This window comes from Mytilus trossulus, chromosome 3 (genome assembly GCF_036588685.1).
Source record: "Mytilus trossulus isolate FHL-02 chromosome 3, PNRI_Mtr1.1.1.hap1, whole genome shotgun sequence".
Taxonomy (NCBI): domain Eukaryota; kingdom Metazoa; phylum Mollusca; class Bivalvia; order Mytilida; family Mytilidae; genus Mytilus; species Mytilus trossulus.
Window position 1 is genome coordinate 2,003,872 of NC_086375.1, and position 23,334 is coordinate 2,027,205.

The 23,334-nt window shown below is 31.9% G+C and overlaps 2 protein-coding genes across 2 annotated transcripts in view; both read right to left on the minus strand.

Annotated features, from left to right (window-relative positions):
• Positions 1 to 5,827, minus strand: part of LOC134709870 (uncharacterized) — a 27,700-nt gene extending 21,873 nt beyond the window's left edge. Inside the window, exon 1 of the mRNA XM_063570000.1 lies at positions 5,716 to 5,827. The gene's annotated coding sequence lies outside the window, so the exon portion shown is untranslated. The remainder of the gene's footprint in view (positions 1 to 5,715) is intronic.
• The window catches only part of LOC134709871 (E3 ubiquitin-protein ligase DZIP3-like), a 20,624-nt gene extending 1,519 nt beyond the window's left edge, over positions 1 to 19,105 (minus strand). The window contains exons 1-5 of the mRNA XM_063570001.1: positions 19,004 to 19,105; positions 11,556 to 11,918; positions 10,588 to 10,814; positions 8,982 to 9,273; positions 7,517 to 7,713 (exon numbers count right to left, since the gene is read on the minus strand). Of these exons, the coding sequence (XP_063426071.1) occupies positions 7,517 to 7,713; positions 8,982 to 9,273; positions 10,588 to 10,814; positions 11,556 to 11,826 (987 nt within the window). The 5' untranslated portion in view covers positions 11,827 to 11,918; positions 19,004 to 19,105. The remainder of the gene's footprint in view (positions 1 to 7,516; positions 7,714 to 8,981; positions 9,274 to 10,587; positions 10,815 to 11,555; positions 11,919 to 19,003) is intronic.
• Positions 19,106 to 23,334: the final 4,229 nt, after the last annotated feature.

Here is a 23,334-nt window from a genome sequence, read left to right on the forward strand (position 1 = left end):
TAAGCAACCTTACACAAATACATGTAGTAAACAAACAAATTAAGTAACATCTTTTTCTTAAAGGATAAAGTCTGTTTCAACATAGAACAAGGAAAATTCACATTAAACATGCTGAATATGAAAAGCTTGTGTTTTACAAAATTTCAATAATCAATAACATCCTTTTTAGATGGTGATAAGGAATTGATCACACCAAATAATGAAATTTCTCAAAAAATATTGATAATGCTTGATTATAGATGCAAGGTCTCCAAGATGAAGAGTAAATATGTTATACAAATAATTCTGAAATCTCCTGTTTATATTAAAGTGATTTCTGAGTATAATACACACGTTTTTACCCTACTGCACAATCAACCCTTCAGGTGTTGGTTCACTTATATGTTTTACAATATACAGTTAAATTAAGTCTCTTCCTGACGGAAAGACATTATCTTCCGAATACAACATTGTTACTAAGTTTTTATGCTTAGCAGTTTAACTTGCAAATAAATTAAAATTGGTCTTAGCAAAGAAAACCAACTCTGAGCAAGCCAAAAAGGATAACCAAAAGAGCCTTCTGAACTTTATCACTAATAATTTTCTTTATAATTATCCCCAACAATGAAAAAGATGGGAAAATATAAGGTCTTAATTCTGATCATGAAAAATACAAACATCTCTGAAAGGAACTTGTTGGTCTAAAGACAATGAAGTAATTATCTACAGATTTGAAAATGAAAATGTAATAACAACAAAACAAATACATCTTCTTTCAATTGCCATCCTTTTGAATCTGTAAATTTTTTAGACATATGATAAGCATCAAAATTTTCTTACCAGGAATATAAAGAGCTGTGATAAAAATGTTCTTTCTTGAACACTTAGCCCAAATAATGAAATATTTGTAGTAAGTGTGTTACGTGACAAAGAGGTTATACCTCCTATTGCATAATAAAAGCTACTGAAATAGTATTTTCTGATTGTATAACTCGAGATCTCTGTGACTAAAACTTTTTCTCCAAAAGAAAAATATAGCCAACAATACTACGAAATCTATATTAAATGAGTGCATACTCTTAAAGAAGCTCCAATAAATTCTACCAACAGAAACATTTTCTTCAAATTTGGATCCCAAATCCTTCTTTTGTCAGAGGAATCTGGTTCAATCCAAAAACTTATTTAGATGTGTCTATAAATCAAATTTTTAATTTCTGATTTTAAATTGTTAAAAAATTTCACCTATCATGCCCATTGATGATATAAACACTGTAACAACTATACAGTGTTTCAACATTATTTCTCGCCATGTTTCTTCAATGTAACATTCCCAAAGATACTGCATTAAAAGCATTCGTCACAAGACCAATATATGATATAATCATCTAAAATACAGTTACACAATTCTATTTAAGAAAAATTTCCCAAGGGAGATAATTTTACCATTTCTCATCTGTCAGAAAAAAACTTAAATAGCTCAGTATCAATAATGAGACAAAGGAAAACAATGTGCTTCCAAGGAATGAGTACCAACTTCTCAAAATTTATTCCGAAGCACAGCTTATAAAGCATTTGCACCACTTCTTCTGTATTCACAATACAATCATCTAAACTCTGATCCATAATAAAAGAATCATCAATGTATAAACTATAGCATGTATATACGTTAAGTGACATTATTTCATAAATACATAAGACAGGTTTTAAAACCTTAGTAAAAAATCTTGATGCAGATCCAATCGAAAACAAAAAACATAAATATTATATCAATGTCTTTTCCACATGAATCAGGAAATTGTGATATAATCATAAATGATACCTAAATATGCATCTGTGAGATCTATAGATGTTAGCTCTCTCTCTATATATATATAGATAATTATTCTAAAAAGAATTACATCTAAACAAAAGAAAAATGGTCCTGCTCCAAATGCTGATTAGCCACAAACTAAGTTTGTTTGAATTTTTCAAATAGATACAGGTCTTGAAGACCAATCTTTCTTAGGAACTAAGAAAATATAGGAAATAAACTGATTTTCCATTGATCGATCAACCTCTTAAATAGCTCCCTTAGCTATCAATTTTTGGACTTATGAAAATAATTCATCCTTATGAAAGGTGAAATGTATTTAATTCAAAAAGATAAACCTTGTGGTACATCATTAAAAATAATTTTATAACCATTTCTTAATATATCTAATATCAATAGATCATTAGAAACATTTTCCAAATCATAATATTTAAGTTATCTACTGTATATATAGCAACTGGTTGAGAAAAGTGACCTCTTCGAAATTCTCTGTTCCCTTTTGGAAACCTCTCCCTCTCAATGAAGGGAATTGCCTACTAGTATAGTACACTAGTTGACCAACAGAGCATCTGCAGTTAAAAAACTGATATTGCCTTTCCCATAACAGCTGGGAGTAAATTAATTGCTAGACCTGGAACCTCTTCCAAGGAATCTATAATTTGCTTTAGAATCTTTGTATAAACACAAGTTTGCTTTTTGCAATCATAACTAGAAATGTGATAAAGCAACTATCACAACAGAATTACAAAAAAGTTTTATCATCTAAATATTTCTGAGCATCTCCTATGGGTTTAACCAGAAACCCATGGTCAAACAAACAAATAGAATTTTACAATAAAATCCTTGTATTATCAAGATCCAATGGCTCATTCTTACAACAAGAAATAGCCAACTCAACAATAGGGGTGATGATCAACCCCTTAAGAAAGAATCTCTGGTTTTCCTGCATCTTTGAAACCACAGAGTTGGTCTGTCTAGGCAGTGCCATTTCGATTTTTTATTTATCCTAGACACACTAGGATTGTCACAGTTCTCAGTGTGATAGTATTATTTCCTCTATGAACTTTATATTTTCCTGATTTTATCAAAATCATGATTAAACTGTTCAACAAACAGGATGAGATAATGGACCATTAATCTCACTAAAAGAAGCCTTAAAGGCTTCTGAAAACCTTAATGCAGGATCAAAAGACGTATCAAATTCAACTCCGGCTGGACTATCATCAGCCATGGCACAAACTCCAAAAAGAGGTACATACACCGTATCATTAGATCAGATCAAAAATTAGAACTAAATCTTCATAAAAGTAAGCCTCTAATGGCAAAATTCAAATAAAGCAGCAGGTTTCTCTACAAACTCTGCTAGAGTTGAAGGCAGTGAAACTGTCTCAAACCTCATGATTCATACAGGTTCTTTACTACATTAATAATAATGAGTAAATGTAACAATATACATGCCTATCTTAAATCTCAACAGCACTTTCGTGAGAAACATTCACAAATCAAGTAGATTTTGAAGTAGCACTAGATTTTAAAATTTACTTTTTACAGGTTTTGTTAATTTGTCAATTATTTCCAATTGCCATGCCATTATGACCTATTATAAAACTACTAGGTTTTATAACTGTTTAAGAAGAGGATTTATTCAAAATACCTCTTGATTTCCTATTAAATTTATCATCTTTACCAGAGGTGATGAAAATCATAACCATCACCCTAGTAAGTGTAAACATCATTCTAAACATCTTGCAAAAACAATACATTTGCATAAACAAATTCAGCCATTGTAATACAAAAATGTGTACCTGTGCAGGTAAAACACGTGTAAATTGTGAAGAGTACTCACGACCTTCAGGTGAATAGAAATACTTTTAAATATCTACCTGTTTAACAAACAGGAGTATGAATTAAGTAACACATGTGCCGTACATCGTACTAATGCAAAAAACTTAATGAATATATAAAATTGTCATACATCGTAGACAATAAAATATTTAATTAATTTCCATTAACACTTGTCATACATCGTAGACAAGAAATTTTTAAATTCATTTCCATCAACACTTGTCATACATCGTAGACAATTGAGGAATTATTATTTGTAAATAACAAAATAACATTAGAACTTGTCGTACTTCGTAGACAAGTTAATGTAACTTTAATAACTTTCTCCCAAATTTAAGATAAAAATAAAATAATTAAAAAGAACTCACGTGAAGTGTCCACTTCACCCTCAAGAAAAATAATGACAAGTTATTATGGAACAGGTGCTTATATACTAGGGTCAAGGTCACTGGCCAGCTATGGTGTGGTCAGGTATAGTTTGTTTCTTTAAACAGAGATATTATATGTAAGCTTCACCCCTCAAAGAGAAGTTAAGCTAATTCATTACTTGAGACCGAAGGCGAAATATGAATAAGAATAATGGTAGGCATCAATTATTATGTAAACTGGGTCAAATACCCATTAGTGAATTACACGATATTTTCAAAGAGTGTGACACCATATCATTCTTCAGTCCGTATAATTACAGCATTTGGCCACCAAAGGCTGTTCCCACGTATCGAAGATACCTGAAGATCATCAACGTCATTTTTTGAAAATTAAATATATTAGCAGAGGTATTGATTTTATCAACTTATCTAGTATATTTAATGACTGTTCCGTTCAAAACTTTATACCTCCCTATTTTGATAATAAAGAACCACCTATAATTTCTTACACATACAAAAAAACCAGCAGAAATTTAATTTTTAATTATACGTGCGCTTTCTGCATGCTAATATTTATTCAAGTTGACTGCATAATAAGTGTGAGAATTGTTTGAATTAACAACAAGACTGAAAAAAGTGAGCAACTAGTATAGTACTTACCTTCATTTGATAAGAGAAATTATATATTGCCTTATATACATGAACAGTTATTAACATTTAGAACAAAATATTTACATAACTCACATATTAAAGACACTTCCTTCATGAAAAAGTACACCAAACGACGATTAACCTTGAAAGGAACCTCAAATGTTTTATTCAATAGTAATCTCAGAGTTAGTAATTAGAAAATTTCCAACTGTATTGTGGTTAGGAAATTTCAATCCTAGTATCTATGATAAGTTTATTTACCTTCTCTACTAATTTCGGTATTTAAATTTACTTTCAAAATATGTACAACCCGTTATTCATTTTGGAAAATCATTATTAGGTCAAAATCCAACATTAAATATGGTTCAGTTGGATTCAGTTGCAGTACTTATAAAAAAAAAATTCCCGTAATGATCCACATACTGATTTCAGTTCTACATAATATTTCTAAGTTGACTGCAAATAAACTCATCATAGATACCAGGACAAAACATCTTTGAGAAATGAATTGTTATTGAGCAATATAAATCAGCAACAAGACAGGAAAAAATGAACAATATATTTCATTTGCCAGAGAAACGGAGAATGACCTTGAAAAAAACCTTTTGCGTGATATTCACTTGAAGTCAGAAAATTTCCAACTGTGTTGTGGTTACCTGCTTTATTTATTTCGTTTTATAATAATTTAAATGTTATGCTTAAACTGAAATCTATGAAGTCCACCAGCAGAAGTACTACTGAAAAGTATTTCTAAAGGTGAAATGATTACTGCATAATAACACAAAACTATATTCCCGTTTGAAAGAAATTCGATTGTCATAAGCTAATGTGTAAAACAATAAGGTCATATAATGCTTTTGTGATGATTCTCAAATTAAATAAATGAATCATGATACTCTGAAAATATCTAGAATTATTCAAATTAGAACTCTCATTCAATGTAAAAATCGTCAAAAATTTAATTATCAAGAAATGTTGGCGTAATTGCTTGATAATCTTATTAACTTACTGTCGATTGTTTTTGATACATTTTATGCTTATAAAACAATTAACATTACTCACACCAGACTCGTTCTTCAACAAACCAAAACAAACGGAGATTAACTTTGAAGGAAACCTTTTACGTGTCATCCACTGGAAGTTAGAAAATTTCCAACTGTAATGTCGGTTTACCTGCTCTTTTATTTTCGATTTAAATTACATATATGTTATTTAAACCTGAAATTTATTTTTAAACATTTGTAATCAGATGACGGTTTTTAAAAACTACAGTCGTAGTTCATCATGTTCAAGAAACGGTCATTCGTCTGAAATAAACATTGTAAGGTCAAAATCCAATACTAGTATAATATGTGTCTCCTTTGCATTCAGTTATTGTACTAAATTAAAATACTCAGATATGTTTTTTTCAGAATGATTCGTTTTCATTAATATTATGCAAAAACTAAAATCTATTTTTAAACATTTGTAATGTATATTGAAACCTTTTCCGTTTCTTTTGGTACATTTTTGTTAGTGCTCAGTCTATTTCATCAGTCCCTACCTATATCAAGTGTTCAGTCTAATTCATCTGTCCCCACCTATATCTGTTCCTCGCATTATTATATCCTATATAATACATTGAATGCCTGAACTAACTTGCGCTACAGCATGTTTGTGTCCGTAGGTGAAAACTATGTTCTTTTCCTTCGCGTTGTGTTGGGTTTCTTGAATTGTGTTTATATTTACACTCTTTCTTTGTCTATTGGCTTATTTTGAATGTGCCTTTGCACCAGTATAGCATGTTGACTATTTACCGGATCTGTTAAAAGATTTTAGAACATGAGCAACACCTGAGATCACCCCTAGTTTTTGATGGGGTCGTGTCGTTTATCTTTAAGTTTTCTATGTTGTGGCATGTGTACTTTTTGTTTGTCTGTTTGTCTTCTTTCATTTTTAGCCATTTCGTTGTCAAAAAAAGTACACCAAACGACGATTAACCTTGAAAGGAACCTCACATGTTTTATTCATTAGTAATCTCAGAGTAAGTAATTAGAAAATTTCCAACTGTATTGTATTGTGGTTAGGAAATTTCAATCCTAGTATCTATGATAAGTTTATTCACCTGCTCTACTAGTTTCGGTATTTAAATTTACTTTCAAAATATGTACAACCCGTTATTCATTTAGGAAAATCATTATTAGGTCAAAATCCAACATAAAATATGGTTCAGTTGGATTCAGTTGCAGTACTTATAAAAAAAATTCCCGTAATGATCCACATACTGATTTCAGTTCTACATAATATTGCTAAGTTGACTGCAAATAAACTCATCATAGATACCAGGACAAAACATCTTTGAGAAATGAATTGTTATTGAGCAATATAAATCAGCAACAAGACAGGAAAAAATGAACAATATATTTCATTTGCCAGAGAAACGGAGAATGACCTTGAAAAAAACCTTTTGCGTGATATTCACTTGAAGTCAGAAAATTTCCAACTGTGTTGTGGTTACCTGCTTTATTTATTTCGTTTTATAATAATTTAAATGTTATGCTTAAACTGAAATCTATTTTTAAACATTTGTAATCAGTTGACGATTTTTATACGACCGCAAAAATGTTTTTGTTTCGTATAATGCTTTGATGTTGTCGTCTACGTCGTCGTCCGAAGACTCATTTGGTTTTAGTCAAAAAGAATGGAGCTCTATGAATTTTCAAAAAGGTTCAATACTTCAAAAGAAAGGTTTGGGTGATGTGGGGATTGTGGTACTAACAGTTTAGGAATTAGGGACCTAAAGAGACCAACAATAATCATTTTTATATTTTCCAGACAATAACATGTGTTTAAGTGTATGGATCTCTGTGAAATTGTACCAAACGGGAACAATTTCAAATCCTGCCTGTTGAAGTTTTAAAGCAATATGTCGGATAGTGGCTGTCTTTCCTAATCCTGAATTTGATGTAACCAATATACAGGTGAACTCCTTTACTTTCTTATAAACAAAATCTGTTCCCCTAGTTTCATAAAAGCTTTTGTCATCCTTTAGCCATGTTTCAACCAAACGTGCATTCGCATCTGTAAACATTTATAAATATGATAAGTGGAATTTATTTTTTACAATTGAGAATATATTTCACATTAATTGTTTTAATTGTGTTATAAATGAATAAATAAGAAATCTGTAATTTCAAATGTTCAATAGATTCTAATATCTCGATTGTGTTGAAATTTCAACCGTTTCGTGTGGACGTTATAAACGGGAACCCTTTACTTTTTTTCATTTTCTCAATGAGCGTCTATAATCAATTAATGGATTAATCAAACAACAATTTAACCATTTGTATGTAATATCTGCCATTTTCAAATGCACCCTTAATTTCCAAAGACAGTCAAAATTTCCCCGCCCTTTTCTTGGGCGAGCTGCAATGCCGAAAAAAGTTATCAAAGGTACCAGGATTATAATTTAGTACGCCAGACGCGCGTTTCGTCTAAATAAAATTCATCAGTGACGCTCATATCAATATAGTTATATAGGCAAACAAATACAAAGTTGAAAAGCATTGAGGATCCAAAATTCCCCAAAGTTGTTCCAAAAAGTTGGGCGAAACTTCTCATGCTGTATGTTGATGGAATATTTATGCATTGGAATATAGCAAACAAACAATCATTTAATCATTTATTTTAATTATAATAGAAAACGGTACCGAAAATTTAAGCGTTAATAATTGAATACAATACTGACGGTCAATAAACATAGTATCCCAATTTGTCTCCGCCGATATGGAACTAAAACAAGAGGACAATCAAATTTACAAAACCTTTTTTTTTAACTAGAATTGTTTTGGAATTCTCCTTCACTATCGTCATCATATTGAGATACTATGTTTGTTTGCTTTATGCACAGTGGAAAATATCAAATTTATTCAGGACGATAACACATTTAACAAATAATCATTTGAGTAATTTCATAGTGGATAGAGCAGGATAAATTGTAAATATTTCAGACTGGGTTTATTGATCAAACCCCATCTAGACTTATTGGATTGATTATTTTACATTCGGAAAGCTTTACACTACAGGGCAACCAATAACCATTTTCGTGTGGACAAGATTTATGCCATCCTGTCACCTTAGCTTGGTTCTTCCTGTCAAACTGGAGAAGATCAGAAGATTTTGTTCATATGCATTAGTCAACCAGTCAAATAATTTATTATCCTACAGTACAGAAAATTACACGTTTAAGGCTAAATCCCGCAAAAATATCTCTACAATCACTAAAAACGTGACATACAGGTTGAGACTTAAAAATACGTGACGTTTTATCTGATATGAATGAAACATACCTGCAATGTTTTTCGGAAGATTACCTTCCTTGTAGTGATATAAATCACTTTCTATCTGTTCTTTTTCCTTAACGCAAATAGATAAAACACTTTCTATCTGTTCTTTTTCCTTAACGCAAATAGATAAAACACTTTCTATCTGTTCTTTTTCCTTTTCACATTCCATGTATTCTTTTTTTAGTAGTGTCAGTTCTGCGTGTGCTAATATCTTTGCTTGTTCTCCGTCAAGATCGTAATTTAATATTTCTGTGACTTCATATGGTCTCTGGCCTTTATTTAAAGATGTCAATGACTAAAATGAGAAAAGTATAGAAGTAGTTTTTGACTATCTAATCTTCAAAAGAACATAACCTTTTCATACATTTCATCCCATAGAAATTAGGAATAAATCATATTTTCTACCATTCGTCTTCAAAATTCGTGTTTCTAAATGATGACTTCAAACTTCCAATTCTTTACACCACCTATATGTGCCCTCAAATTTTAAAATTAAAGGCTAATTTATATTGAAATATTAAAAAATGAATATGCAATTAACGTTACCGTCGTTCAACCAATATTGCTTAAAGTTACTTAAATCAATTCATTATTTAGTAATTATATTGGATCGCCTAATTATCTGCTTCCCTTATGCTCGTGTAAGCTTTAACTGCATTCGATACCTCTTACAAGGTGTACAATTAACATACGCGGGAATTTCTCGCTACATTGAAGACCTGTTGGTGACCTTCTGCTGTTGTGTTTTTTTATTTTGGTCGGGTTGTTGTCTCTTTGACACATTCCCCATTTCCATTCTCAATTTTACATATTGACATAATGTTTTCAGAATGTATCCCTCTTAAAAATACTTCCTATATCGTTTTTGCAGCCATTGCTGTGAGAATGCTTCATCTTTCAGATTTTACATGAACTGATATGATCGTAAATCATTTGTTCATGAGCCATCCATGTATTTGGGATTTATTTTTTGTAATTTAGATTACATGTCTAAATTATCGTAGACATGTTTGGCACAACATTTTGGAATTTTTGGTCTTCAATGCTCTTCAAATTTGTACTTGTTTGGCTTTATAACTATTTTGATCTCAGCGTCACTGATGAGTCTTATGCAGATGAAACGGGCGTCTGACGTATTAAAGTTTAATCCTGGTACCTTTGATAACTATTAACTATCATAATTAATGTTTTCAAAATAAATGTTTTGGTTTGTAGTGATTAAGATTATACCACAATGTTGGCTGCTGTACCCCTATGTCTGACATTTTATCTTCTAGTATTATATATCTTTTTGTTTTGTTCACACATCGTAGTCAATGTAATGGAATTTGATAGTTTAGTTTATTTTAATTTTCAAAAATGGCTTTTGATGCGATTTTCATACAATAATTAAAGGTTTAGCTAGCTATAAAACCAGACTTAATCTACAATTTTCTGCAAAAGAAAATGTCTATACTAATTCAGGAATATGACTGCTGCTATCCGCCTGTTTGATGTGTTTGATGTTTTTGAGTTTTTGATTTTGCTATTTGATTAGGGACTTCCCTTTTTGAATTTTCCTCGGGGTTCAATATTTTTGTGAATTATCTGTTTGGGTGTCAAATCGTACATTGTCAACTCGCGTCCATTTGTCTGTAAATTCATTTATATCCATAGACGTTATAGTCATATGGGCCAACTGGTTTCTATACCACTTTAGTGTAGCCAAGTCTGCTCCTGGTGCTGTTTCGTTCGGAGGCGGAAGTTGATCCCATCCATTGGAGGGTGTTAATAAACCTCCTAGATTGCGCAGCAGACAAATCATCAATGTCAAATCAAAGTCCTTAGACGAAGAAGCTATAAAAAACAACGAAGAACAAAAAGAAGGCTAAATTTAAAAAAAAAAGAAAAAAAGTAGTTAACACTTGGGCCATTTAAAAACGTTTTTCAATACTTTCATTCTTCAATAAATTATAACTCACACCATTAAACACTTTGAGAAATTAACATCGTTATGTCGTAGTTCTGATCAATGAAGGAAGGATGTAACCACAACTCGTCATGTGAATCTTATAATACTAAAAATATAAAGTCAACCCTTACATAGTATAGAAAGAAAGCTTCAACTATATTAATCATTATAAATACGTATAAAAGTATATATGAAATTAAATTAACGATGTTGAATTTCAAAAAATATCAAACCCATAAACCCATACTATAAGTGCTATGTGTGTTAGAGCTAAGGTTTAAAGTGCAAAAATTACGTTCCTGCTAACAGACTGTACATAGTGGCCATCTGTCCTAAAAGTGGATTGTTTAATGTGGTAAACTTCAATTTGGCTATTCGATTTTTCTTTTATTGTACTTAAATATTTTGATATTATTTACGATGACCTCTATGTGTTTTAATTTTTTCGTTTACGGTTTTAGTGTATATTTTTTTCTCATGGGAAATATACCACATTTCTTTTTGTATTTTACAACAAGTAGAATGTCACAATCAAATGTAAAGGTCGACTATTCTTTAACATCTATTTCATAAGAGATTGCAAGTGCACTAGAAAAATATATTAACTTTTTTTTATAAATATTTACGTTTTGTTCCCAATGGCATTGGAGGAAGATAGGGTGGCCATATAGTTCCTGTGACACTCATTAATATTTCTAGTTGCGCCGCATTGATTCTTTTTGTGTTCTTTAAATTTATGATCTTCTTCATACCACTGTTGATAGTTTGGGCTAATTGTGCTGGTGGAAATACTCCGTCAAAGAATCGCCTTACAATGTCAGGTGATACTTTAAAGTTTAGCAAGTTAAATCGTATGAGGTTTCTCTCCTCCTCTGTAAGCTGTGAATTTGAAGCCATGATTAATGTTTTAGCCGGTGTCTAAGGAACACTTGTGGTCTTATGTGTGAAGTCATACACGCTCTTGATAAATTTTTGTCAGCACCAATCAACTGTTAGAAGCAAAAACATTATTTTTTATTGTGTATAAAAAATTTAAAGTTTAGACAAAACACGATGCTACATTTGACATTTTTTAAAGTTTTAAGATAAAAGTTTGACATCAAACTAACATTATTGCAATAAACGAACCTCAATGACAAGATGCTAAATAAGAAATAATATACCTTGTTTTTATATTGCGTTGATGCTTGGAAAATATTTGATAGTTTTATAGTTTTATTACCAAGTAAATCTTGATAACTTTCATTGAAAATCTAAATTGATCTGGCACGGGCATATCAAATGCATGGCAAGCCGTTATACTGTCTATTTTAACTTCAAAATATCTCAAGATAAATATAAGATATTATAATTAAAAGTCTATAATATATATTTTAAGAAATCTTTTTTTAGCAGTAGTTATGATATATCTTGTAAATTTTTCAGATTTCTTATTTATCAAATGAGATATCGTATGTTGTGAATACGTTTCTCATTTGGGATATAGTTTATAAGATATCGTTTATGGTTTATAAGATATTTTGTAAGTTTATTTTAGATTTATGAGTTTGACTGTCCCTTTGGTATCTTTCGTCCCTCTTTTATATAGTTAAATGATAATTCAGGGGCGGATTAAGGCGGGTGCGTGGCGGGCGTGCGCCCCCCCCTAAAATTTGCAAAGCATGGGTTGTCCCCAGCTCAATAAAGTATCTGATCAGACGACGAAAAATAAACGGTCGTCGCATTGCATCTGTTTTATCATTGCAAGAAGTATATATAAAACAGTACTAGTAAGTTTAACAGAATCAACGTGATTACTAATAAACTGACCTACTGTTTTTTTAAAAGTTCTATTATAAATATATTATATTTCAAAAAAAAGGTGTCCAACGCGGTCCTGCAAACGCGGTACTGCGTTTCATGACAAATATCATAGGCTTTGGCAGTGAAAGTAAAACAATTGTTACAGTGCAGTTGCTGATTTTATAAACAATTTCTTTGATAATCGAAGTTCCAAAACATTACTAACTCACTTTCCAACGAAGGAGGTTTAAGTGCCCTACCCGCGGTTGGGCTGGTTATATCATCATTGCACTGCGAAACAGTCCTGGTAACTGATTAGATTCTTTCTTAATGAAAGATAAAAATACTGGTTCAAGCGAAAGGTTAATTTATTATTTTGTATCATTATTCAATATCTCTGTATCAATATATGTTTCTCATTTGCAACCTGTAAAGTTTGCCGAAGCATGCATAAACGATCAAGGCTCCATGCAACTCGTATTTCCGTATTACATAGGATCCCATGAAAATAAACACATCTTCGTAAGGATCTAATTCCGATTTTGTGGTTTGCGGTAAAAAAAATAGTATATAAAAATTTGCACGACCTCCGAAAACTAAAAAAAAGAATAAAAAAAAAGAAAAGAAAAAACAATGGAAATCGCTGGCAAAAGTAGAGCTTTTTGTTTTTAAAATCTATTATTGGTCAGGTGAGCTATTATTGAGTCAATGAATAGAAGCTTACACATTTCTTGTTAATTATGGTGATTGTAGATTGACGGGGGTGGATTTATGCGATTTATGCGATTTTAGCTTGAAACTTTAACACAAAAAAATTGCACGCTTTGCTTGCCATGCAAGATATCTATATTGCATCCGCTCTAACAGAATATTCCAATAATTTCGATAATTATACCTCAAAAATATTTTCGCGAATAATTTAACATTGCACCCCCCCCCCCCCCCCCCCTAATCTGAAATCCTGGATCCGCCCCTGGATATTAAACATATCATTTAACTGCAAAGCATGTCATTTTTAGAATAACATCCTCTAAAAAAAGTTGACTAACGAATTATCTTGTTAACTTATGTGAAGATCTTGGCATTCGAATCATTTTTGCTATGTAAAGTGTCTTTCTATCTATTACAGTGTTCAAGATATTATACAATAATGCTTAAATGGGTAATTAAAAGCAACAGTAGTTTACCGTTGTTCAAACAGTTATTATGAAAGAGCAATAAGTAGTCGACTTTAGTTCTGAAATATTACTTGTGATGTCACTATGACGTCATAGACTTGTCAGAGTTAACTTCTTCAACATAAAATTGCCATCTCATGCATATCATATAATTTACTACGGCCCTTTTATTATTATTTCAATATAGTTAAGTATGTTGTAAATCTAATTAGATAGTTTGATTCAATTCGGTGGTCATTTTGACAGTTTATCTCCATTCAGAATATAACATAGAAGTACGAGAAATCTCTCGTATTGGCTATTTACTAAAGATTTCTAGTTAACTATCCACGGCTGTCACTGTATACTTTTGCTACAGAAAAATAACTCATTATTAGAGATGTTGCCCTTTTGTGACGTTTAAATGTTCTTTGAATCGCCATCACTTGGCGTCCGTCGTCGTCCGTCGTCCGTCTTCTGTCGTCGTCGTCGTCGTCGTCGTCGTCTGTCGTCGTCGTCGTCGTCGTCGTCGTCGTCTGTCGTCGTCGTCGTCGTCGTCTGTCGTCGTCGTCGTCGTCGTCGTCTGTCGTCTCGTCGTCGTCGTCGTCGTCGTCGTCTGTCGTCTCGTCGTCGTTGTCGTCGTCGTCGTCTGTCGTCGTAAACTATTTCAAGAATCTTCTCCTCTGAAACTACTAGGCCAAATACTTTCAAACTTTAACTGAATGTTCCTCAGGGTATCTAATTTATAAATTGTATCTTAAGTTTTGATCCATTGCTAAAAATAGAACAAAGGGGTCAAATGCAGTGTTGGGCTTATATTTAAAAAACGAAAGCATTTAGAGCAAATCTGACATGGGGTAAACATGTTTGTTAGGTCAAGATCTATCAGCCCTGAAATTTTCAGATGAATCAAACAACCCATTGTTGGGTTGCTGCCACTTAATTGGTTATTTTAAGGAAATTTTGCAGTTTTTGGTCATTATCTTGAATATTATTATAGATAAAGATAAACTGTAAAAGGCAAAAATTATCAGCAAAGTAAGATCTACAAATAAGTTTATATGACCAAAATTGTCAATTAACCCCTTAAGGGGTTATTGTCCTTTAATGACATTTTTTCACAATTTGTTCATCATATTTGCTAACTTTAAATAATCTTCTCCTCTAAAACTACTCAACCAAATTCAACCACACTTCAACTGAATAATCAGAAGGGTGTATAAAATAAAGTTTGTGTTTTATTTTCTATTTCGTCAAAAAACATGGCCGTCATGGCTAAAAATAGAACACAGGGTAAAATGCAGTTTTTGGCTTATATCTCAAAAACTCCAGCAGTTAGAGCAAATAAGACAAGAAGTTAAAGTATTTATTAGGTCAAATTGGGTAACTGTTTTTTCAGGTATAATGCCCCTGAATTGATGATTTTAAAGAAATTTTGCAGTTTTTGGTTACTATCTTGAATATTATTATAAATACAGATACAGAAAAACTGTTAATAGCAAAAATGTTAAGCAAAGTAAGATCTACAAATAAGTCAATTTGAACAAAATTGTCAATTGACCCCTTTAGGAGTTATTGCCCTTTAAAGACTTTTTTCACAATTTGTTCATCATGTTGACTTACTTTTTAAAATCTTCTCCTTTGAAACTGCTGTATCAATTTCGGCCAAACTTAGGCTAAATGAGTTTCAGAGTATCTAGTATGAATTTTATATTTTATTTCCTTGTATGTCAAGAAACATAGCTCCTATGGCTAAAATAGAACATAGGAGAAAATGATTTTTTTTTTGCTTTTGAAGAAAATAGGACGATTCAAAGAACATTTAAATAAATTGAAGAGCCCAAATAATCATTGAGAGATTTAACCAAAAAGATTAAGGTGAGCGATTCAGGCTTTTGAGAGCCTCTTGTTTTATCCATTTTTATGTCTTGAAAATTATAAAAGATAGTTATAAAACATAATCCATCAATAAATATCAACATGACAATAATTACAATCATTAGTCGAATAAAATAAATATGATGCAACTGTCATACAAGGGAGAGGTTTAGCTAGCTTTAAAACCAATTAATTTATCATTTTCTAGATAAAAATAATTGCACCAAGTCAGGAATATGACAGTTGTCATCCACACGTTTCATGTGTTTGAGCTTTTATTTTGGCCATTTGATAACGATCTTTCTGTTTTGAATTTTTCTAAGGGTTCTGTTTTTTGTTATTTTACTTTTCAAAGCCGCAATTAAATGACCATGAGACATAAATGCAAATGCCGATATTTACAAAACACTGCTTTAAAAATATCATAGATGTTAAATTGTAAATCCAATTTAGTTTTTTATCATAACATATAACAAACTTAATGAATAATATAATTGAATAATGAATATTTTGTGTTTATGTCGAAGTATAATGTTACTTATATGACAAATAAAGATTATATAATATAATATTGAAATCAAAATGTTTGCGTTACATCGGAAATGTTTGCATTGTTATATAACGAAAACATAGGAAAAAATTATTAAAAACAAAAGGTTGAAAAAAAGGGAAGCTTTTAACTAACATGGCTACATTTTCATCAAGGAATATCTAAAACAAAAGAAAGCTTATTAAGTATTTTCGGAAATGCTGATAAAATCTTTGTTATATTACATCACACTTGACAAATGTTTGACAAGTTTTCCGGTTTCCTTTTTTTCTAATATTTTATGTAAAAATAGTTTCGAGTTGTATCAAAATATAACATACATATATTAATTAAATATTTTCAGTTTCTTTATACAATAAGACCATGGACAAAGAAAAATAACACGTCAGGACTTATCGCCAGAAGAGATCGACATTATTAGCAAAGTGAATCTACCGTCAATTTTGACGTAACAATGCAGTAGGAACATTAAAGTTTCTTAACGAATTATGTAGTTGTAAATAAATAACAAACATGAATGTGTCCATAGTACACGGATGCACCATCTGTACTAACACTTTCTATGTTCAGTGGACCTTAAAAATGGGGTAAAATCTCTAATTTGGCATTAAAACAAGAAGATCATATCATAGGTAAACTGTGTACTAATTGTCAAGTTGATTGGCCTTCAACTTCATCGAAAACTCCCTCGACCAAAAACTTTAACCTATAGCGGGGCGGACGGACGGACGGACGGATGAACAGCTGTCAAAATCAAAATAAATTTCCAACACATAAAACGAATGGACAGCAACTGTCATATTCCTGACTTAGTATATGCATAACATTATGTAGAAAAAGGCGGATATAACGTGGTGGTTTACTGCTTGCTTAACATCAAACTTGTGTGACATAATGTAAAAATATGTATGTACTCTTACAATTTATGGGTGCTTTCTTCCCATATTGTATCTGTTTGCTGTGTTATATTATTTTTATAAAAATGGAAAATCAATCAGAATCTTTGTAAGCCTCGGTCACACCTTACCAGAGAGCTCGAACAGACGCCTAACGGATAACTTTATTTCAATCTGCTCATGTCCGTTATACGTCCGTTCTTATCCGTTCGATGTCCGTCCATATCCGTTGCATGTCCGTTAAGCGTACGTTTTATCCGTCGACGTCCGTTCTGTCTGGAGGAAAATTTAGAGCATATTCAAAACTTTGAACGGACGTCCAACGGATAAAATGTCCGTTTAACGTCCGTTAGGCGTCTGTTTTGTACTACTCGTCCGTTTCGTTTCCGTTGTGTATCCGTTACATGTCCGTTATACATTCGTTGGATGTCTGGAAGATTAAATCACCAACAGACTTCTACCGGACGTTTAAGTGATAAAACGGATGTTGAACGAATGAGAAACGGACTTCTACCGGACAAATAAATGCTGAAACGGATTAAATGCCAATTGAAAATTTCGCGTCAGAAATGCCAATTATTGCTTTGTCAGGTTTCTTTAGGTTCATGAATTCTTATTATTCATAATCGATCTTAGAGTAAAGGCACGTCTTCACAATCAAGCAGCTTTTATTGAGGCCAGACACTGCCCTTTGGCGGCATTTTGCAAATCAAACCAAAACCAGTTACACAGAAACATTTGAATATGTGTGCGATTTACAAGTATTATTATTGTCGCCTTTAATTTTTCCTTATATCTTGTTCATCCGTTTTATCCGGTACGCTTCCGTTAGGTGTCCGTTTTATGCGGTACTCGTCCGTTGGATGTACGTACGACATCTGTTCTATCCGGTACGTATCCGTTTCTCGTGCGTTGCATATCCGGTGTGTGACCGTTATGGATTCGTTACACGTCCGTTTTATCCGGTCAGTACATCAATTGACTCCCAACAGATAACAGTTTTGTCATCGAACAACTTTTATTTTCATCCGTTAGGCGTCCGTTCGTGCTATCCGGTAAGGTGTGACCGAGGTTTAAAAAATAATTGGAATTTGAAGGCAACGTTTAAATAGATTTTTGCAAGTATGATTATCATTTTGGATTAAATAGGACAGAACAATGACAATAGTTTGAGCAAAACTATGACGAAATTAGCAGCTTGCAACTTTTGATAATAGTTGGTCATCTCCTTTAATTTTCAAATGTCGCTATTTTCATCAAGGTCATCTAAGTTTTTGAAATGAAAACAAAAAATATTTGTTAGTCTGAAGCGTAATTGCCTTAACAATCAAGATGTTTTCTTCTACTAAACTGTTAATTTTTTAATTGTGACAGGCAGGTCAGACCAAGATTTAGTTCTAACGATCTTTCGCCTCCTTACCTATCCTATTGCTGTGTGCCTAGGCAAACACATTTTCTGAATACTTTTGGTTAAGCGTATTTCCAAACTACGCAATATTTACAATACATGTATATATATTATGTGTATTGTATTTTTTCAAAATAAAATAATTTTAACCACCTATTTATCATTAAAAAAATCGCCAGAGACAACATAAATATATACATAACATTGAGAATGAAATTATGTTGAGCTTAATAAAATAGTACTTATTAGTTTCCAAATTAAAAGTAAGGTATAGTAATGATATCATTATAATTGTTGGTCATACATGTAATTGTTATGTCTTTAACTCTTGTGTGTGTGTTGTTTGTGCTTAATAACAGTTTTTTCACTAAAGTTTGATTTAATAAATATTTACGTATACTACCTCCAGCAACTGAATCCATCATCTCCACAAATGATCAGCTAATGAATAGACTGATAATTGTGCGCATGTCAACAATATCAGTTACATGTAGAAGGAAATAATTCTCGGAAGTGACATTGATCACCGTTTCATAATTTGTTATATGTTATTTATGTAACCATCCATTCGGAACAGTTAATCACATCTTTATAAATATTCTTATTCTTTAGTTTGCTATGTTGTGTCATGTGCACTATTGTTTGTCTAGTTTTTTTATTTTTAGCCATGGGATTTTCAGTTTATTTTCGATTTATGAGTTTGACTGTCCGTCTGGTATCTTCCGTCCCTCTTTTAGGCAAAAAATCATCAAAACTTATTTTGGATGTACTAAAGCCATTTTCAAAAAAGCTTCTCCAACTTTAACCAATGTTTCATGTTTATGCATATAAACTCATCATAGATGCATGTGTCACCGTGAATTGGTATAAACAATATAATAGTGAGAAATTTTGAAAGATTTTGATCAAATTTTTAAGGATTTATTCAAACAATTCATATAGGGTTCATACGTCTATCTATCCTAATTTAAAAACAGAGAGAGAAAAAATAAAAACTGTATTTTCTTATCCTATTTCTTGATCCCAAAGATATATGTCATCTTATCTAACTGAAAAAGAACAAAAAAATATATATAATTCTTATTCCGACATTACAAACTAATCACACAAAAAGCTTGTGGTAAGGTTCCAGATAATTATATAAAGGCTGACAAAGTTAATTAATGTCCCAAAAACTTTACCCTTTAGGATGTAATTAAATTTGAATTTGAACTGTAAAATAAAATAAAAAAATACCAATTAAATACAAAAAACTGGTTTTTTTTTTATTCTGATTTTAGCTGTTTATTGTTAACGTGGGATTATCCAATTTGATCCATGTTCTATCGCCAATTACATATACTTAATTATACTTCATTAATGAAAGGCACGTAAGACGTATGTGTTGTAAAACTGATGTAGAACGTCTCCGAATGTCTCTAATGTGATCTGGTATAACGGCCGATGTAAAGTTTTGTTGTTCTTATCAGTGACTAGGAACACAAGTTTTTGCACAAGTACAATTAGAGATTACCCACCGTGTAGAACGCCACATGCGGGGTGTCGGCTATGTTTGACATGGGGTGGCAATTTTGAAGCGACAAAAAAGTAAAAAGGTAAGTTCAAGTATCAAAATTTCTTATTTTAAGAACTCTCAGTACCATAAAATATATTGCACGGAAGGAACCGCAACGAAATCTATTTCCTGAAAGCAGAAGCAGTCGTTTTCAGTGCTCAGTTTTCTCAAACACCTCGCCCTAGTTTTCCGTGTTGCAGATTCTGAGGCTTTATATGCAAATTTCGGTATAAAAAACTACTTTACACAACTACCCTCCGTAATATTTATATAGAATTATATTCCTCTCATGGACTTCTACCAAATACCAGTTTCTTAGTTAGAATTAATTGGTTTTAAAACTATTATTCATCAAAATATAAAGTGTCGCTCGGGGTGTCAGATTTTGCATGTCAAGGGGTAGAGGCTTGTCATTAAAAAAGAATACATTTTCTTATAAATCGGTCTCTGTCTGAAACTTTTTAATTCAAACACACCTACACTATTATGATGACAAATTACAAAAATAATGTATGTCATTTGGTCCATATTTTAGTCTTTTAAGTAATGTGCATTTTTATTGATAAACATAGCAAATAGAGCCTCAAAGTGGAAAAATAACTGTATATGAATAGAAGTGAAATGTGATTTGTTTTATAGTATACCTTTAAATAACAAAAAAAATGACAAATGTACGTAAGAATATAAAAATTACACGTATGAATGAAGGAGGGTGACTGTACCCGATTTATTATCAAATCATTTTGATTTAAATTTAGTTGTATAGGAATACAATTAATTGAATGATTTGAACAGACCAATCTGATGTTATTCTAACATGAATCTGACTGTTTCCAGGAAAAAGTTAAGCGAAATATTGTCTAGAGGAAATGTATTTTCTTTTACCATTTGGATAAATGATAGAAATTCAGCAGCCAAATGAACTTTTTTTTTTTTAATTTATTCGCTGTTATGAAATCATTTACAATTGTAGTATCATTGTCTTCAGGATTACTTGTTGATTAAGTTGTGTTTTCATTCGATGAAAAAGATTCCGGTGAGTGTTTATATGGAGAGAGTATTCTAATTCTTTTTGGAGTGATGCATTTTTGCGGCGTGCACGAATGCTTTTTAGCTCACCTGGCCCAAAGAGCCAAGTGAGCTTTTCCCATCACTTGGCGTCCGGCGTCGTCCGTCTTCCGTCGTCGTTAACTTTTACAAAAATCTTCTGCGCTGAAACTACTAGGCCAAATTTAACCAAACTTGGCCACAATCATCATTGAGGTATCTAGTTTTTTTTATCTAGTGACCCGCCAAAATAACCAAGATGACCGCCATGGCTAAAAATAAAACATAGGGGTAAAATGTATATTTTGGCCTATAACTCTGAAACAAAAGCATTTAGAGCAAATCTGACATGGTGTGAAGTTGTTTATTAGGTCAAGATCTATCTGCCCTGAAATTTTTAGATGAATCAGACAAAAAGTAAAATCACAAAAATACTGAACTCAGAGGAAAATCAATTTGGAAAGTCCATAATCACATGGCAAAATCAAAAAAAAAATCGCATCAGAAACGAATGGACAAGAACTGTCATATTCCTGACTTTGTACAGGCATTTTCAAATGTAGAAAATGGTGGATTAAACCTGGTTCTATAGCGCTAACCCTTTCACTTTAATAACAGTCTCATCAAATTCCGCTACATTTACATGATGCGTTAAATAAACAGTCACAATTAATAAAATAGTCAAAATATGGGTACATCAGTCATCATCGTATAACAATTTTAAAAGGAACAATTTAACAGGACACAAAAACATCTACTATCTACGAACTCATGGATTGAGTTGAGTGTCTGACGTCAGAAAAGTTATATACGTCACATAAATTTGTCGTTCAATGTGCATACAAACAATTTTAAAATTTACCTAGGCAATGTACGCATACAGGGTTAAAAAATCAAAAGTATGTAAGAATAAATTACAGAAATAGACCGAGATTCAAACTAGTCCAATGGGTTGTTGGGTTGCTTCCCCTGAACTGGTAATTTTAAGGAAATTTTGTCCGTTTTAGTTCGGTTATTATCTTGAAAATAATTATAGAAAGAGATAAACTGTAAAAAAGCAATTATGTTCAGCAAAGTAAGATTTACTAATAAGTCAACATGATCAAAACAGTTAATTTACCCCTTAAGGAGTTATTGCCCTTAATAGTCTTTTTTTACAAATTTTTCATAAATTATTGTTATCTTTTATAAAAATCTTCTCCTCTGAAACTACTAGACCAAATTTAACGAAACTTAGCCAAACTCATTATTAGGGTATATAGTTTAGAAATTGTGTGCGTTGACCCGCCAAAATAACCAAGATGGCCGCCATGGCTAAAAATAGAACATAGGGGTAACATGTAGATTTTGGCTTTTAACTTTGAAACCAAAGCATTTAAAGCATATCTTACAGGGTTAACTTGTTTTTCTAGTAACTATCTATCTGCCCTGAAATTTTCAGATGAATTGTTCTACTGATTGTTGGGTTGTTGGGTTGCTGCCCCAGCCCCCCCCCCCCCCTTTTGGTAATTTTTAAAGAAATTTAGCCGTATTTGGTTATTATCTTGAATACTATTATAGATAGAGATAAATTGTAAACAGCAATAATGTCTAGCAAATTAAGATCTACAAATAAGTCAACATTACCAAAATGGTCACTTGATCCCTGAAGGAGGTATTGCCCTTTATAGTCAATTTTTAGCAATTTTCATTAATTTGGTAAATGTTGGTAAGTTTTTACAAAGTGTTTTCCTCTGTAACCAAAAAGCCAAGTTAATTACAGATAGATAAAATTGTAAGTAACAAGAATGATCAGTAAAGTATGATCTGCAAACACATCACCATCACCAAAAAATGTTTTTTTTATGAATCCATCTATTTCCATTGTATAATATGCAAATAAACCACGGTGAGCGACACAGGCTCTTGAGAGCCTCTAGTTAGATGAACCTGGTGATGAAGTATATACATGCAGTTACGCTGGTGGAGTTTTCGGGTAGATCTTATATTGAGGACTTTTTTGTGATTTTCCACCAGATTTGGGTTTATTGAGCCATAGTCTTGACTTTTGTCTAACCATGGTAAACTGAAAAGGAAAGAAATCATTTACCAGCTTTCAAATTAAATATTTTGAGCCATTTTGTACTATGAAT